This window comes from Bos mutus, chromosome 19, assembly GCF_027580195.1.
Source record: "Bos mutus isolate GX-2022 chromosome 19, NWIPB_WYAK_1.1, whole genome shotgun sequence".
Classification (NCBI taxonomy): Eukaryota; Metazoa; Chordata; class Mammalia; order Artiodactyla; family Bovidae; genus Bos; species Bos mutus.
The window spans coordinates 22,039,469-22,058,309 of record NC_091635.1 but is presented as its reverse complement, the minus strand read 5'-3'; the positions used below and the strand labels follow the sequence as shown (position 1 = coordinate 22,058,309).

Sequence of the window (18,841 nt, the reverse complement as noted above, 5' to 3'; positions counted from 1 at the left end):
TGCAGGCCAGATAAGTCTCCTGAGCAGGATCCTTGCTGCCCAAGATGGGCATGAGGATGAGCCTGTGACCCTTCCCAGCCGAGATGAGCCAGTCCTGGGGCTTCAGCAATTCTGGAACACTTTGCTAAGCTGGCAGCAGCTACTGAGTCCTGACATGGCCCCAAGTGGGGAGTACAAAACTGAGACAAAGAAAACAAGTAAGGTGGATTTAAGTTCCACAGGAGATTAACCTGGCTCGGATTCCACGGTGCCTGAAGCCAGGCACACTTCCGCTTATGTGAGCAAGTAAATTCCCTTCTACTTCAGTCTGAAGGAAGAGAGTTTCAGCCCAGGCCTCAAGGATCACAGAGTGAGAACCCTGCCAAGGGGGCCATCCTCCAGCTGCCCCACTCCCTCTGCCCCAGAGCCTAGTTCTCCAATCATGAGCTGTGTGACTCTGGACAAGTTACTTCACCTCTCTGGACTCATCTGTGAGCTGGGGATAATGAAATTACCCTCAGTGAGGTGGCCGCCCAGCCCAGGTGCAGCACCTGACAAGGCACTCGTCAGTGCCCCTGGGGACCAGGCCCAAGTCTGCGCTCTGTCCAGCGTCCAGCAAGGGCCTGGAGCCTCATCACAGTCTGGAGGCAGCCTTGTGTCCTCACGTGTGGAAGCGCACAGCCCTGGAAGGTCAGAGGCCCCCTGACCATGCTGCCTGGCCCTGTGCCTCAGAGCCACCAGCCACCACTGCGCAGCAGGAGGGCTCACAGCTCCGACACACAGTCACACAACCTTTTGCCCCATTTTTTTTTTTTTTTTTTTTAATTAAAACAGCAATCAGCCAACTGCCCCAACCCATCAGGGACAGGACCCTGGACAGGCAGTCCTTTCTTCAAAAAAAAAAAAAAAAAATATATTTTTAAACAATACCAAAAGCAAATCCACAGCCCCCTTCGAGCCGGTCCCCAAGGAGAATGAGCTGGATGGCTCCCCTAGCACCTCTCTGAGTGGAGACCTTAGGCCCATCTCCCAAGACCCTAGCCTGAGCAGACAGGGCAGGTCTTAGCCTGCTGGTCCCCTAGCAGGTGACAGAAAAGTGATCGGCTCCAAACCATGCAAGAAAAACCAGCCAAACCCACAAAGCGAAAGAAAAAATCAGGAAGATAAATTAAAAAAATAAAGGTGAAACTACACCCCTAGAGGCGGCAGGCAAGGGCAAGGTGACCCGGTGCCCTTAGCGCCCCGTCTGCCAGTGCTGGGGTGAAGGCCTCGGCGGCTCTGGCACCTGCCTTGTGGGGGCTCCAGGGAATTCACGTGGCTCATCCCCATGCTGGGTCCCCTCACCAATGCCAGGAGAGAGGTGTGGCCAGCCTAGGCCAAGTGTGCAAAGTCCATTCAGTCGAGAGATAAAAAAATATACAACTTGGGTGGCATCCAGGGCTGAGCCAAGGTAGTGGCCTGCACAAGGCAGGGCTGCCTTCTCTGTGAGGGGCATCAGGCCCCTCCAAGTCCAGAGTCTTGGGGTCCTTGGAGCAGCAGGGCAGAGGCACTGGGGGTCCCCGACGGTCTGGTTCTTTGGCACTTGGGACCTTGCCTGTCAGGCAGGAGCAGCCCCCTGGATTCCTCTTGGGTGCCCAGGCCAGGGCGGCAGTAGCTTATGGGTGTGGGCAAGCACTGCCCCAACAGACAGTTGGAGAAGGTCCAAGCCCTGCCCCTACGAGTCCTCTCCCAGGATCTCCTTCACGAAGGCAGCGATGTCAGTCTTCTTGGTTTTGTGCGAGGTGAAGAAAGGGTGCTCCTGAGGGTACAGAAGGCAGTCACCTTGGAGGGCAACCAGCCAAGTCCTAGTCCTAACCTGCACCCCGACCCTCCCAGCACCCCTGCCCTTGGAGGCCCTCCCGGTAGAGAGTTCAGGCTTCCTCCTCAGCTCTCTCACTGCCACCCTCAACTTGCTCTTGCCTGCACACGCCAGGACTCTGTCCACAATGGGCATTCCAAGTGGAGTGCCCTCTCCATCGGCGAGGAGATCCTCACTCATCCTTTGAGGCCCACTTCCCCTGCAAAACCTCCCGACACCTCCAAATAAAATGGCCCACCTGCCCTGCTGGCCCTCTGCCCCACTCCAAGAGCCTGGCATGAAGGGTGAAAGAGGGAGCCAGAGTACACAAGTGAATGAGAGAATGAACGACAAAGTTCCTCAAAGAATTCTGAATGCAGAGGCAAGCCAGAGGAGCTGCCCACTGCTGTGCATAGAGGCAGCCCTCTCCCAGAGAGCCCCACCCACACTCACCATCAGCTCCAGGTAGCTCATGCGTTCCGCGGGGTTCTTTCTCAGGCTAGGAGAGAACAGGGTATGCTGGGGCCAGGATGGCAGGGAAGTGAGTCCAGCCCATCCAGGCCAGTCAAGTCAGGCTGGGCTCAGCCCTGCCCAAGCAGCAAGGAGACACACATGCTCCCGAGGCTCAGGAAAGAAAGGACTGACCTGTCCTGGGGGCTTCCAAGGGCAGAGTGGGATCCATGGTGCCCACCACAGAGACTGGACCAAGTTTCTTTGCCTCCTGGGGTGTGAGCTTTCTTATCTCTATAGTGACCTAGGAGATTTCCAATGATCCCAGTACTAAAATGCTACCATTAACCATCATATGCTTGGTGTCCTTAATCGAGAGAGGAAGTTCCTTACCATGGGTGCTGGGAGAGAATGACCCTGTCTGCCAGGCGCACCTGTTTTCAGACTTTCTTATTTTCCAGTGAAAGAAAGAAAGGCTGTGAATTCTCCCCTGAGCGTCTCTCTGGCCACAGCACAAAGCTGTTGGTATGTTATACTCTCAGTCTTCACTTCTCACTACTTTATAATTTTATGTTTTAGATCTCTCTTATAACCCAAGAGTATATTAGAAGAATTTACTTTTAATGTCCTTGTAGCTTTTATCTCTATAGTTTGTATTTTCTGTTCCATCTAATTATAGTTAAGAGAATGTGGCCTATACGACTTTACCTCCTGCCTTTTCCCTTATTTCCTCTATAATCTCAAACATAATTAATCTTTATAAGGATCTTGTGGGCATTCTTTAATGTGATACAAAGTTCTAAACATCAACAAAAGCAAATTCACTGTGCATTTAAATCCTCCATATACTCTTCATTTTCTTTTTGATCTATGTCATCTGTCCATTTCTAGAGGAACTGTATTAAAAACTCTTCCCAGGACCATAGTTTGTCAAATTATCCTTATACTCTATTTCTGCCTACTATTTTCATGCTGTTATTGGGGTTTATCTGCTCAAAAAGGAGACCGGGCCCAGGGAGGATGGGATCTGGCCAGGGCAGGGAAGGGTACTGACTGGGCTCAGGGAGACCCTCAGGTCTGAGCAGGGCTGAGACTCACCACTGTGCAGTAAAGTCCACAAACTCAGGGGAGAAACGGTCAGCTGGGAGCTGGGGGGACGGCTCCTCTACCACCTGCTTCAGCTGCTGGAAGGGGGTCCCCCAGGACTCGTAAGGAAATCGCAGAATGGCCATCTCGATCTGCAGTGGAGATAGCACTGCTGGGTCAGAGACACCCACACTCCCACACGGAAGCAAAGCCTCCAAAGATCCTGCCTGTCCTAGTCCAGCAGCCAGAGCTGGACTGTGAGGCAGGTTAAGGGGCTGACAGGTGACATCAGTCCAAAGATGAAAGCCAAGGGACAGAGGAGTTAGTTCTTCTGTCCCAGCCAGCAAAGACTATATAGCTCATGGTACAAATTCAACCCTGAGTTTTGACTGGCTTGGCTATCAGGTTTTCAAACAATCTGAATTCAGAAGGTTTTGCATTAAAACCCAGGTTCCAGCTAACCTGGAAAAATCAGAGGGCTGGCAGCCTGGGGTGCTCCCCATAAAGCCGCTGTCAGCAAAGCGCCTTAGAAGAGCGATCAGCTTCAAAGTTCCCCACAAACCACTCCCTCCTCCCTAATGTCTCAGCAACACCTTAGCGTCTGCTGCCGTTTATGTGGGCTGTTGTTATTACTGAAAAGGCAAGCGGGAAATGAAATGATTCTCATGAGCTTGCAGGAGGAATGTTAGACTGAGAGGTTCATCTTCTGGGCTGTGCAGCAATCTACCAGGCCCCATTAGGAAATGAAGTCTGCAGCCTTTCTCCTCCACAAAGCCCCCACCACCCAGCCACCAACGCCTGGGAACCCCACCTCCAATGCTTCCCCCTCCAGGAAGCCTTTCTACTCTGATCCTGCCACTGTTTCTCCTCGACTCCCTGGACACAAGGCTGCCATGGCCTCATCGCTTCTACTAGACCCAGATCTCCCTGTGCCCCATGCCTCGCCTGCAGGAGTCATTTGTAGGAAAGAATGGCTGGCTCACAACAAACTCTGCTTCCAATTTTGACTGCTGACATGAAAACTCAGGTCCACCTCCCTGACAAGCAATCACCATAATAAACAGGAGACACCTCAACTCAAGCAGACGCACCCACACAGGTCACCAGTTGTGCTCAAAAAGCACCTTCTCATCAGGCTCTAGGCTCCCCTCCAGCCAAGACACAAACAGGCCCACAGATGGAGGTGACACAGTGTGGCGGGAATGGCTATGACCCTGGATTTTCATAGGGCCAAGACAGCCTTTCTTCCCTATAGTTTCCACTGACTCCGGCACACAGGAGTGAGGACCCTGCCTGGGCTGCAGAGAAGGATGCAGTGGCCACCAGAACTTAAGGACGAAAACAGCTTAAGGACAAAAACCTTGGACTTAGTCATTTCTCTCCTGGTAATTTTTTCTAAAAGAGCTCAAAAAATGAAAACATAAGCAGCCTCTGGGCATAGAGACACATAGTATGGCGTTATTTGTGGGAGTAAACGTGGAGAAGCAGCAAAAATGAGTAGGGCAGGTCGCTGAGCCTCGCCACTGTCGTGAAGCCCTCGTGCACAGGGAGCCAGTTGGTCTGGGGCTGGCTGTGCATTCTCAGTGAGCACCACGAGCCCTGAGGAAGTCCAACAGGAAGTCATCACCGACGAGAGCGGCATAACGTTGCCCTAACCCAGGGAGGGCGTGAGGCATCTGCGGACACGCCACTGAGGACACCATAATCTTTGATGGCACTGTCTCTTCTCATATTGTGAAGCCAACCAACCCTTCTGTCCAGGCTAGACTATCTGGCCCCCAGAAGCCCACAGACCTGGCACAGCCCCCACCTGTGCTCCACCCGACCAGCAAGGGTGCCCCAGGCCGTACCATGGTGATGCCGAGGCTCCAGACATCGGACTTGACATTGTAGCCTTTCTGGTTCAGTTCTGGGTTGATTCTCTCAGGCTGGAAGAGAAGCCAGAGGAGGGTCACCCAGTCCCCCTCAGCTGGGTCTGGTTGCCCCCCACAAAAACTTAGGGGCCAGCGCTCACCCATCCTACCTCCCCCAGAGCAAGTGTGGAAGCTGAGGCTGGTGAGGGCCCGGGTCTCGAGGTGGAAGCCTAAGTCTTGCCACACAGCTGCCACACCTGGGGGTCCCACCTTGGGGTATCGGCAACTCTCGCAGGCCCCACCAGCCACCCCCCTGAGGTGAAACCTATCATCCAAATGGATACCGTGGGGCCAGTCAGAAAGGGGTGGAGAGGGCTGAGAAGGAGACTCCCTCTAGAAGGAAATTCGGGGTCTGGGGAGGCCTCATTCCTGATGGAGCAGGAGGACACAGCTAGGTGCCTAAGCCTGGCTGCTTCCTCTGGGCATGACCTGGGAACCACTTACGGCCATGTAGGGTTTGCAGCCAGCATCCATTGTCTTGGCCACGGAATCCACCAAGTAACCACTGATCCCAAAGTCACACATCTTCACGTGGCCCTCCTTGTTGATAAGGACATTGGACGGCTTCACATCTGCCAGAAGTAGCACACGCCTTTCAGCTACTGGTTGTTGGCCCCCACTGCCCAGGTCAGAGCTGGTAGCCACACAGTCAGGAGCCCCGGCCTCCAGCCATAGGTGGGGAGAGAAGTTGGCTCCACCAGGGCTTCCCCCAGGACCATGTCTTTGCAGCTTCACAGTTGGGACTCAGCCTCCACTTACCAGTGCAACCTCTGGCTCTGGGGTCCACCCAGATGCAGGGAACCCATCACTAACAGTATGAGCACTGTAAACCACCCAGTATCCACCCTGAGGGGCCAGCAGTCTTGGCCAGGAAGCACAAGGCAGCCGCTCAAACACAGGAGGCGGGTCTGTGGGAAAACCCGGAGCCCCAGGACTCAAGGTGGGCACGGAGCGGGCACAGAGTGGGCACAGAGTGGACACGGAGTAAGCTAGGGGGCACAGCGGGGCCATCCAGCAAGCACACGCACAGGATACACGCGCATCCCTCCTGCCTTTTACGAGGACGTCTGCAGGGGCTCAGAGAGACGCCCAAAGGGTCCACGAAAACCTGGCAACAGCAGTGACCCGGGGACCACTGAGTGGGCTAATGAACTCCGTGTGGAAAAGCAGACCCCTCAGAACACAGAGGGAGGGGACAGGCAGGACACACACAGCCCCACCAAGTCTCAGAATCACTAGCCCAATTGGGAGGCTGAGAACAAGCAAAACCAACCCCCTTGAGAAAATCAGTGGAGTCAGGGGCTGGGGCGTTACAGGGCAAGAAAGGGAGGGGAGGGTGGGCATGACCCAGTGTAAACGATGATCGGATTCGTGCAGCACGCTCCTCAACACGTAAACAACACGTCGAGACAAGATGGGCTGGCTTTCCCAGGATGAAGGTCCACCCTGTCTGCGCTCTGAGCACCAGGGAACAAAACTGGGACGGGCCTGGGGGCTGACGGGAATGGCTGAGAGGAGTGGACAGCGGCCCGGACCCAACGGGCACATCACAGCCTGTCGCCTCCCAGAGCCTCAGCATCACAGGCCCGGCAGGACCGCGGGAACGTGTGTGTGAGGCCAGGCCCCTCCTCACCAGCCGGCCCAGGCACTGACCTCTGTGGATCACAGACAGCTTGCTGTGCAGGTGTTCCAGGGCCCTCACGATCTGGTGTATGGGATAGGAAGTGGGGAGAAACAGGTCGCATCAACAGTGACAGAGCCATAAGACTCCCCACCCAGGGCTGTCTGTCGCCCTTCCCCAGGTCATACCCAGCCCCTCACCACCTGAGGCTCCCGCCCACATCCCAGCCTTTGCTGGGGTGTCCTGGCCACCCTGATACTGATACACCTGGTTCCTACACTGCTCTGAATGGGCCAGGGTCTCAGGTGATGTGACCAAGACCCTGGGGAGTCTGACTTATGAACCCCCAGAGTGCTGTCCCTCCCTCCACCAGACTCCTGAGTAGAATCTGGCCCTTCTGCAGCCTCCTTGCATCCACCCCCCTCCCCTACTAGCAGTCACTGGGCTACATGCTCAGAGCCACTCCCCACAGGAATCACCCGGAAGATTCTGACTCAACGCCCTGGGGGGTAAGTTTACATGTTCGCAGCTGTGGTCAGGGATGAGGACCACAGGTACACAGACCCCACTCCCCTTCTGCTTTGGCTGCTGGGTGCTCATGTCCAGGGAGCCGCCTGCCCTAGGACACGCAAGCTCAAGAGGCAGACCCGTGGTTTTCTCCCCTGACTGCGTGCCTCTGCGAGCTGCCTCCGAGCATCTTCAGGATAAGGAAGCTGTGAACACTAAGTCCTCTTCTGTGGCCTCAAAACTCAGGAGCTGCACAGGAAGGCCCAGAGATCCTGGCTCTGCCAAATCTCTGTTGCTCCAGGGTCCCCGGGGTCTCCTGAGCAGGCTCTGCTCCAGGGTGGGGGCACCTGGGGCTTCCAAGGGCAGCTGCCCAGCTGCAGGACCACAGCTGGAGGCTACACCGGGGGCCCAGCTCTGCCCAAGACACTACCATTGGGACCCCCTCAACCCCACTTACAGACACAGCGATCTCCCCGAGAATGTCTTCTGGGATCGTCATGCCCTTGTCTAGCACCTTCCGATAGAACTTGTCCAGGGACGTGTCCATGAGCTCCATGCAGATCCACACATCTCCCTGAAGGTGGACAGCCACAGCTCAGCCACATCCGCCCAGGGCTACCTGGCCCAGCATCCTCCCATGCCCATCCCCATGGAGCCGGCCAGCCCCCGACACACCTCCACCCCTCAGCCCTCAGGGGATCTCTGACCTCCCAGCCCCTCCCCGACAAGGCTCGCCTACACTGCTGGGTCCACATGGCAGCCTCCCCCGACTGTCACCTTGGCTCTCCCCCGTCAGACTCCTACTTCCACGGCTCATCCCAGCTCTGACCCTGGCCGATGGGTCCCTTCACCGGCAACATACTGTCCCCCACCCCCACGCCCCATCCAGGATAGCCTTCTGAGAAGGCTGGGTGCAGCATTCCCTGGGGTAACCCCAAGCTCCTGGGCTCCCTGCCAGCTGACTCGGCCAGTGGGGAGGCTGACCACGTTTCCTCACCTCTCTAAAGAGGGCCCCATAGAAGGTGACGGTGTAGAAACAGTCCACCGTGCGCATGTTGACATCTAGGTCCATGAGCAGGCGCTTCTGCTCCTGAGAGTTCACGGTGGCCCGGATGCGCTGTGGGGGGAGGGGCTGCGGTCAGAGCCCGGGCGGCAGGGGTGCAGCCCCAGGTGCCCCCAGTTCTGACGGCCCTGGGTCGGGGACAGTGCTCACCTTCACGGCCATGATGGTGCCACTCTGGGCATGCCGCACCTTCTCCACCACCCCATAGGCACCTCGGCCCAGCTCTGAAATGGTCACCAGGTCATCCGCCTCCACCTCAAAGTTCTTAGGGGACAGAAAGGAGAGAGGGTTCAGGGGGGCCAAGTCAGGCACCAGTGGAGATGCTGGGGCAGCAGAAAGAGAATCGCCAGCCAGTCAGACTTGTGCTCAAGTCTTGCACCAGCCACTGCTGTGTCCTGGGGTAAGTCACGTAACCTCTCTGAGCTTCCCCTCCCCTTCTCTAAAATAGGCACAGCACCTACATCGGAAGGCTACTACAGGGTGTCAGCACATCAGCCTGGGAAATGCTCCCAGCGGTGCTGGGTCCTAAAGAGATGCCCTTTTCCTCTCACCCTACCCTCTCAGGTGGCCAGACTCACTCATTCATCACCTATGGCGTGTAAGTCCCTGTTTCAGGCTCTGGGAACACAGACAGGACAAAAGAATGGCCTTGCCTCCCAGGGAGTAGCGAGGCCCTGGTTGTCTACCCTCCCTCTTGACCTGCTGCCAGAGGAAGCAAGCAGGTGGATGAACAAGACTCCTGAGCATGTCCTGTGGGCAGCACACGGCCTCCAAGCCCGGCTTCCCAAGGGAACCACTGGCCTCAGGAGGTGCCAGTGAAACGCAGGCCCTTTGGGCAGAGCCAGGGATCTGCACACTCAGCACCGTGACTCCAGCTCCCCAGGGCCCAGGAGGTAGCCACCAGATGGGCCACCTGGTCAGCATCGAGGAGCCAGGCCCCCTCTACAGCCCAGCTCTGTCTCCACCCACAGACACCTCCTAGGGTCTGTTGACACCTACCCTGTCTCCAATGGTGATGAATGCCCGGGAGTCCAGGTTCCGGGGGAGCCTGCAGGGGAGAGTGGAGGCGTGAGTCCCAGAGAGCTCTGCCCTCTCAAGGGGGTCCCCACCCCCCCCACAGTCACCAAGCATCTGTGGGGCAGCACATGGCCTGTCACATGTACACGCCCTCAGATGGGCAAGGAGGGCTCCGAGAGGACAGGTGAGGCACATGGCCCCCGCAGCTGCTTAGAGGAGATGCTGCCCACACAGGCGGCCTGGCCCCCAACACTGGTCCCTGCAGGAGGCCTTCCAGGCAGTGCCAGAGGAACTGAGGCCAACTCACGTGGGGCTGGGCGCCGGCGGCTTGGACATGCAGGAGATTCGTAAATCCTTTTTCCTCCTGGACTTTCCTAAAAGGGAGAGAAGGGAGCATGCAGTCAATCACTGGTCAACCAACATCCCCAGGGACAGAGAGGGACAGGTCCCAGGGGCCCGGCACAGACACAGATGCCAAGGGCCACTGTGGTCAGTGCCAGGATGGGACCCCAAGGCCTCCAGGCACCCAGAGGACATGTCCAGCCCAGGCTAGAGGGTCCAAGCCCCGCCGGTCATCCTGAAACAGTCACTCCACGGTCATCTGAGAAAAGACAGCACCCCCAAGGAAGATGAGCCTACTCCCCAGCCCCCATGAGGCCCCTGCACTCCCAGGCCTGAAGAGTGAAAGCTGAAGTCCCAACACCCAGTACCTCTGAGCATGATCCTACTTGAGATTTACAGAAATGACCAGGTCACAGTGAGGTCACAAAGTGGAGCCCTGATCCAACACAACAGGCTCCTTAAAAAGGAGAAGCTTGGACACAGAGACAAGACATGCATCAGGGAGGAAGACGACCATCTGCGGCCGCAGCAGGACCAGCCCTGTGAAACCTAGATGGGGCTCTAGCCACCAGACAGGAAGTCCAGTATTGAAGCCACCCAGCAAGCGGGGCTTTGTCTAACGGGCATTACTCACAGCCAGGCCCATGGGCCAGGACCCTATGTCCAGGCACCCGTGTGCAGGTCCCCTGTGTGCAGGCCCTGTATGTGTGTAGGTGCCCGTGTGCAGGCCCCGTGTGCAGGCCCCCCATGTGCAGGGCCTGTGTGTGCAGGCCCCGTGTGTGCAGGCCCCCCGTGTGCAGGCCCCGTGTGTGCAGGCCCCGTGTGTGCAGGCCGTGTGTGTGCAGGCCCTGTGTGTGCAGGCGCCCGTGTGCAGGCCCCGTGTGTGCAGGCACCCCGTGTGCAGGCCCCCTGTGCATACACCCTGCCCTCTCTCAGCCTCAGCTGCCCCAGAAAGGGCCCAGGTGGAGAAGCATGAGGACCCACAGTCACACCTGACACCATCAGCACTTCACCCCAACTCACTCCCGGCTGACTGGGGGTGCGGAGGGGGTGGGGGCTGGCGGGGGAGATAAGCCCAGCAGGCCTACAGGGGTCAAGGCAGGGCGGACTCAGGCCTGAAGCTGGACCCAAGGCCTCATCTCACCCCTGCCTACTGCCCCAGGCAGGCTTCATGCCTCTGGGCCTCAGATTCCCCACTGGGAGGAGCCCTGTCCCCAGCTCCAGCTAGGAGGGCGTGAGGTGAGAGGGGACCAGCAGGGTCCAACCTTCCCGGGAGTAGGCCCAGGCACTGGACAGGACTCCCTGAGGCACAAGCAGGGCCAGCTCTGGCCAGGCCCACTCTCTCCACACCTGCACAGTTTGTTCCTTTGCTGTTTAAAGTTTGCCAACATCAAGGGCCCCAGGAAGCCCGCTCCCCTCCCCAAGGAGCTGGATGGGCCTGAGCCCCAAGACAACACCTCCTCAGCCCACACCTCCTGGGGACCGACGAGGGGTCACCTCTCCAAGCAGTCATGTCCCCGGCTCTCGGCCAGCTGAGAATGTGGCCCGGTGCCCGGCCTGCAGTTGGTGCTGAAGAAGAATGGGCATCGCAAGCACTGGGCAGCCCTGGAACTAGACCACCTGGAGCAGAAACAGTGACCACACACCTCTCCTGCGGCCCAGTGCCTCCTCCAGGCTCCCGCCCAAGGCCTGCACCCCTTGCCTCGGTGTGCACACCCTCTTGAAGCCACCTCTGGACCAGGTTTGGATCGAGCCTCCAGCACACCCTGCTGTATGGCCTCAGCACCTCATCTGTGAACCCAGATGGGCCCCTGAGCTTGGGTCCAGCGGTGGGGGGGCTGGCACTGCCATCCAGTGACGGGCAGGAGCATCAGTGCCCCTGCGGAGACAAGGCCCAGGCCCAGCTGTACTTAGAGCAGGGTGAACCACCCACCTCTGGGAGGGGCTCCAGCATCTGCCTGGGGTGGGTGGGCAGACACCTGCAGCCTCTCCTCAGGGGGGCCCCAGGCCCCCTTCATCTATGGGCCTGTCTCCCCAGGCTGGGCGTCCTGTGCTGGAACATCCTGGCCTGTGGGGTGGCACCTCTACCCCGCAGATGCCAGTAGCACCCCAAGTTGCTGAATGTCTTCAGATCTGGCCTCAGGGCCTGGCTGCTCAGTGCTGAGGGGATGGAGGCTGTGAGCTGGATGGCTTGGGGCCCTCCCATGGACTCTGCAGATGAGAAGGGCCGCAGGAGGTGGGGGCACAAGGGAGGTGGGGTCCCGGGGCTTAGGAAGCCAGCATGTGGCCAAGTGGCCACCTCACCACTGTGGGGTGGTGGGCAGGAGCGGGGGGCGGGCAGAGCTGCTAGGCTGAGCGGCCCCAGCCCAGCCTGGTGCTCCCTGTGGGCTCAGCACTGGGGGCGCTGTGGCAGATGCGGGCCTGGCTGTGGAGACTCCTTGGAGTGGAGAGCCCTGGTTTCCCTAAGTGAGGTGAATCGAGGAGCTTCTCCTCCAGGGGCATCGTGACTCCTAGCGGAGACAGGAAAGGCCTGCATGTGAGTGGCAGGCTGCTGCTATCATGGACAAGAGGGCGTTAGAGAGAGGCCCCCACCTCTGACAACCAGCCATGTTGCCTTGTCTGTAAAACGGGATGAAATCACTCCACACTGAGGTCATGGCTGGGCAGTTGGCACACCCCTGTGCTAGGGGCAGGCTCCAGGTGCCCAGTCAGGTCCTGAGCAGGCCTGGGCTGGAGGTACAGAGGTGGGGACGTAGCTCAATGCAGGTTGGGCGCTGCTCTAAGTGCTGTATCTGACAACGACAGGCAGGTGCTTTTTTTCATCCCCACTGTATGAATGAGGATACTGAGGCTCAGAGAGAGGGGAGGGACTTACCCAGGACCACCCAGCCTGTAAGGCACAAAGGTGGGATTTGAACTTGTCGCAGAGAGAGCCTTGCTTTTGGCGACAGGGTTGCACAAGAGCCAAGGCAAGTGTGGAGTGAGTAGAGACTCGGCTCTGGGGCTGCGGGCTGTGCCGTCAGGGTACATGCTCAGCAGTGGGCCCAGGGCCGCCTGGGTCAGGCCCTTTGGCCAGGACTGAGCCTCCGCTGCTGGCCCTCAGATACCCGGCTTGAAGTGCATCCCTTTACACTCCCTGATGGCGCCCAGACACCTCTGTTGACACACGAGGCCCTTCACTTGTCCCCTTGCACCATTCGCTTGTGAAAATCTTAAGAGAAACCCTGGAAGCTACACAATGATGCAGTCAATGAAAGTCAGGGCTGGTGGTACAGCTGCCCAGGGGGAACACTGTACCACTGGGAACCTGAGATTCACTTGAAGCAATAACAGCTGGAGACGCTGAGACATGCTCAGTGCTTCCACATGTTAACACGCTGACCCTCAACAGAGGCCCCAGTATCACCCCCATGGTGCAGTTCCTCACTGCCAGCCAGTTCCAACCTCTCCCCACCGGCCACCATACACCAGCGCTGGCCTCACAGACCACGGCGTGGATGCTGGCCCAGGACTCCTGCAGGTCAGTGAACCTAAATATACCACATGTACCTTAGGGCTCGATTTAAAACAGTACAGAAATGATGAGCACAAAAGTCAGGACAGTTATCAGGAAGAGGCGACACTGAAGGGCTTCAGGGGCACAGAAATGTGAGATATTTTTTAGCTGAGTGTCAGGAGCACAGAATTCCCTTTTCTTTGTTTCTTAAAATGCAGAGGTACATTCTATACAATCTTGTGGTGTCTGCAGTTAAAACACACAAAAAGAACGGATGCCCACCTGCTGGTAGGCATCAGCAGCGGCTGCAGACCCAGCCCCCACACCACAGGAGGACAGTTCAGGGTTGCCTGGAGGGACACCAGGGGGGAAGGGTGACTGGACACAGCCTCCCAGAGAGCCAGGACAACCCCTGGGTTGTCCATTCAGCCTGCAGTGACACCCCAGAGAGGGGTCCTCAGGACATGGGGAGGGTGACAGGCACCTGTCCCCATCAGGGTGAGTCTGGTGACCCTTTCTCGGGGGGCAGGAGTCCCCAGAGCCACTGAGGGGGAAGCAACCACAGAAGCATCTGGGCAAGAAGCCTGACTCACGTGGACAATGCTGTGGGCACCTCTGAGAGGCACCGCCAAGGGGAGGCAGATACAGTCCCTAGAGACGATGAGCTCCAGCATGCAGAGCTGAGCTCCGGGCAGGCCCACCCCATCTCCCCCATCCAGTTGGCACGGGGCTCTCTGTGTGTTGTTCTTCCTCTGCAGCCCAACAGTGACCCCTCCCAAAACACTGACAATGTTCCCCACGGCCACCAAGGCCCTACCTCCCAGCTGCTCCCCATCAGCTCAGTGGCGAACCTTGAAGCTGGACCCTCAGAATCACTCCTCCACCGCCTCCTTTTCTCCAGCCAGGATGCTCCCGGTCAAGAGAGTCCTCACCCAACCCTGCATACCCACAGCAAGTGCCCTGCCTGGCCCTGAAGGGGCTCTGCCCACTGAGCGCCTGGCCTAGGAGGCTCCCACTCTTCTGACTCCTGGTGCCACATGCCCTACACTGTGGGGGAGGCAACCATCCCATTCTCTCTGCTCCCCACAAGCCCTCCCCAGGAAGGCCCAAGAGGCCATGAAGCTCCCGGCTCCAGTGTGGGGACCAGAGCCTGGCAGGTGCCAGCTGCAGCCAAAGTCATGTCATAAGGCTTAAAGTCCACCATCAAGGTCCCCATTCTGTTTGTTCATCCACCAACGAACAACTGCCACCACCATAACAACAAGAAAATAACAGATGACATTTGTTTGACAAACACTATCTCCCACCTTTACCACCACTCTGAGATAGGGGGTTGGTTACTCTCACTTTACAGAAGAGGGGACTAAGGGTCAGAGAGGGCACCTGAGGAAGCTGGGAAGCAGTGGAGCGAGTCAGAATTTGAACACAAGCCCACCCACCCCTGAGCCCAGGCTCTGCCCACTTCCTGTCTCACTGAGGTTCCTCATAGGCAGAGGGCAGTCTCTGTTGTTCCTGTACCTGGTACTAGAGAGGGGGATGAGGCTGTCTACACACATCCTCGCAGCTGCCAGCATGCAGGGTTCCCATACCCATTCTGCAGGTGAAGAAGCTGAGGCCTGCATCTGAGAGCTGGGCACTGCCAGGGGACTGAAAGCATTACAGTGGGCAGTGGACGTCCAGCGTTACATCGGGGGGGCTGGGCTGGGATCTGACCAGAGTCTTCGCCTCTGTGGGAGTTCAGGGCACCTCTGCTCCTCTGCAGCCCGGAGCCCCCAGCTGCACATCTGAGCAGGAGGAGCCCCTGGGCCGAGGGCAGTGAACAGTCACCACCACCTGCTCCAGCTCCATGAGCAAGAGGAAGTTTCTGGGGGGATGGGCGAGGGGCCAGGAGCAGGGGTCTGGAGCCACCCCGTACCAGGTCCAGGGAGGGGGCCGCCTCCACGCCCAACCCAGGACCAGAGGCCGGCCCATGAGGCGGGGACTCAGCCCCCCTCCCACCCACCAGCAGCCAGGCATTGGCCCTTTAAGCTGCAGCCGGCAGGCTGGCATGCCCCAAGAGTGAGTCAGTGCCCAGTGCCCGCTGACTCACCCGCCGGAAGCCTCCTGCTGCCCCGGCCCTCTCCCCGCACAAGTGACTGAGAACTTTGCTCCCTTCAGGCCCTGAGCCACAGGCTGGCTGATAGACAGTTTCCTGTGCGTCATGCCAGGGGTGGGGGAAGTCCCCAAGATGCCACCTTCCAATCTTTCCAAGAGCCAGGGACAGGACGGGTAGGGGAGGGCAGCCACATGGCAGGAAGGGCCAGGACACTGTGCGCCTGCAGCCTCAGTGTGCCCAGGGGGCAGCAGGAGGCACAGGAGGATCAACCAGGAAGTGCCCACGGGGGCAGCACTCACAGTGCAGCTGGGGGCACCCCAAGGACAAATGTGGCTGGAGGCAGCAGACCCAGACTGTGCTATCCAAACGTGCCCCTGCCCTCTGACCCTGGCTGCTCTCAGCCTCTGACCCCAGGCAGAGATGGCCTGTGGGCAAGGGGGCTGGGAAAATATCAGGGCTACGGGGCCTGGGGCCTCATGCACTCTTGGAAACTCCCCGGGCCAGTGGCAGGGAAGGCAGGACAGGGCACCCCTGCAGGGCAGGAAGCTCAGAGGTAAAGCTCTCTAAGGTCAGGTGCCAACCACACCCTGCTTGGTCCAAATTCCTCAAGAAGGCGTGAAGAAAGACATCACTATGAGAAGGGCTAGGTCAAGCCACTCCTCCTGTCTGACCTCAGTTTTGTCACCTATCAAATGGGCCTCACTGCAGTGAGCATAAAGCGTGCCAGCTATAAAGGGTTGTGTACACATAAGGCACCATTTCTGGCTCAGGCCATCCTCCAGGTCAGGCATGGACTCAAGGAGATGCTTCTGGACAGAGGTGTGATGGGGGAAGGGGAAGTGTCCCACCAGCTCAGCCCAAGCACCCAGCACAGAAAAGGGACACAGGGGAGCACTGGGCACTGAGTCCTAGAACCCTACTTCCATCTGTCACAGCTGTGTGACCTCAGGCAAGGCGCTGAACACTTCTGAGCCTCAGCTTCCTTGTCTGTGAATGAGGCTGTGAACCATAAATGGGTGAATGCATGGCACACAGGAAAAGTTTGGGATTTTCGGGGTGGGGGGGGTATTGTGGCTTCCCTGCCACGTGTTGCCACAAACTCCAAAGAGGTTAAGGGTGTCCCTGGGCCTTGAGTAGACCCCTGACCCTCCATCCAACCCACTCAACATCATCTGTTATCCAGACCCACAAACTGGAAACTCATCCTGGCCCTCTCTCTGCTGAGAGGCTCAGAGAAGACAATACCAGGGCTCAAGTCACACAGCATATAAGTGTTGCCCCAAAGTGCTTTATTCCTTCATACACCTGACTCCTCTCGCTTCCCAACCTTGCAACTTTAATTTTTATTTTGATGAGGCGTCCCCTGCCTGGAACAGCAGAAAGGGACTTCAAAAACAAACACTGTTTCCAATCTCTTCTTTCTGCCCACGAAAACCCTGTGGCCCAGAGAGGATCATGGACCTGCCTGAGGTCTCACAGCCTGGCCAGGCTAGGCCTACACCTGGAGCTGGGGAAGAGAAATGTCTGATTTCCCGGTTCCCAAGCTCCACGAGGTCGGCTCAGTGCAAGTCCCTGCTGGGTACTCACAGTAGCTAGGCAGCGGTCAGGGACCCAGCCTCCCACTTAGGTTAAGACTTAATTACCCTCCACCTGGCCGGCTGGGCTCGGGTCCACAGCCACTGCAGCCACCAGGAACAGCAGCAGGGAAGGAGGACCCACACCCTTCCTGGGATCCCATAAGCGCTCCAGCTGCCACCCCGGCCCCACCCAGAGAGACAGAGGCAGGGGTAACCCCTGATTAGGGCCCCTAAGGGCCAGCTGTTACCTTTCTCCTCCTCACTCTGCAGCTACAAACCAGGAGAGGCAAGGCCTGGATCCCACATGGCTGGGGCCTTTCCAGCAAGAAAAATGGTAACAGTAACACAGTCAGACTGTCTGCTAAGCGCTTCTCATCGTCATCACCTACAATTGCCTAGAACTCTTTAGTATTCACTATCTCACATCCTACGCCTGAAGTCCACGGAAGGTAGGTGTGATAAGGACACTCCTGCTGCTGGCGTGAAGCAGCAGGTTAGGGAGGCGGGGGCAGCCCATTCATTACGGATGCGTCCGGTTTGGAAATCTCTCACACAGTCCAGCCCTCTGAGACTCTGACATGCCAAAAACATCCTATCCTTTTCCTGCCAAAAAAAAAATCCCCCTTTCACCCTCCAAGTCTCGTCCTCCCCCTCTGCATGACAAATCCTGCTGCCGCAGCCGCCACCTCACAAAAATTTCCAAGAAGGCCGGCTGCTTGGAGAAGACAAAAGCAAGACCATTGCATAGCCAGCAACCGCCTGGCAGTTGGCCCTGGACCCACAGACAGCGGGGACAGACCTGGTAGCAATCAACCCTGCACAAGAGGAGATGGGCTCCCCCAGTACAAAGAGAAGCCTGCAAGTCCAGATGAGCGGAGCCAGTGGAGAGGCCATGCAGTAAGGTGTGATGGGAGGCCAAGAGAGGTTCCCCCTCATCGAGACAGGGCTGAAGGACGGCCAGGAAAGGGGCCATGTGGGGCCTACTAGGATGGAGAGCCTTGGGGGAGAGTTAGGGGAGATCTGAGCTGGACTGTAGCCAGGACACCCACATAGGAGGGGGCGTTTACAGAGAGATCCCCAGAAGGGCAGTTAAACCCCAGCCAGGATACAGCCCTGGGACGCAGGAGTGGAGGGGGGCTGGGTGCAAGATGGGAGTGAATCCCACCTGGGTCCCAACTGAGGGACCCAGACTGGGAGCGTTTGTTCCTGTCCATGCTGCAGTTAAGGTCCAAATGGGGAGGTCCAAGCAAGGTTTCTGACCTGGTGTGGGGTGATCAGAACGAAACCTTCCTCAGAGTTCGGGCTGGGCCCGAACCGATCAGGGAGGGGTTCCAGGCCGGGAAGCTGCCCGGGTGCGGGCCCGGCCGGGAGACCGCGCAGAGGTCGGGTCCGCAGCCCGGGCGTTCCTACCTTTGGACGTGGGCACGCCGGCGGGCGGGCTCGGGGCAGGGGACTCCATGGTGCGGGCGGGTCCGGGCGGCGGCAGAACTAGTCCAGGGGGCGGCGGGCTCGGCCCGGGCGGAGCGCGCTCATGGCTACGGGCGGGCGGGTGGCCCGGGCGGCGGGCAGGGCGGCAACAGGGACGTGTCCGCGGCAGGCGGCGGGGCCAGACTGGGCAGTGCGGCAGGGCCCCGGCGGGACGGCGCCGACGTAGGCCCCGCCCCGCGAACCCATTGGCCCTCCAGTCTCCGGGCCCGGCCCCTGCCTATCAAACGGCGTCGGGGGCCTGCCCGTCAAACTCAAGCCTCACCTTCCATTGGCCCAGGGCGTGGCTCCTCCCACAGACTGTCAAGCCCGCCCCTCACCGGGAAACCCGTCAGGCCCCGCCCCTTGGAGCCCGGGCGGGTCCTTCCCGCTG

The 18,841-nt window shown here is 58.4% G+C and overlaps 1 protein-coding gene across 1 annotated transcript; it reads right to left on the bottom strand.

Annotated features, from left to right (window-relative positions):
* Nucleotides 1–792: 792 nt before the first annotated feature.
* MAP2K3 (mitogen-activated protein kinase kinase 3) lies at nucleotides 793–18,601 on the bottom strand. Its single transcript, XM_070389662.1, has 12 exons — nucleotides 18,394–18,601; nucleotides 9,781–9,847; nucleotides 9,456–9,504; nucleotides 8,607–8,720; nucleotides 8,391–8,510; nucleotides 7,851–7,967; nucleotides 6,919–6,970; nucleotides 5,710–5,837; nucleotides 5,203–5,280; nucleotides 3,365–3,504; nucleotides 2,270–2,315; nucleotides 793–1,777 (listed from the first exon to the last, which is right to left on the bottom strand). Exons 1-12 carry the CDS (start codon nucleotides 18,440–18,442, stop codon nucleotides 1,694–1,696), a joined length of 1,044 nt encoding a protein of 347 aa, XP_070245763.1. The 5' UTR covers nucleotides 18,443–18,601; the 3' UTR covers nucleotides 793–1,693.
* Nucleotides 18,602–18,841: the final 240 nt, after the last annotated feature.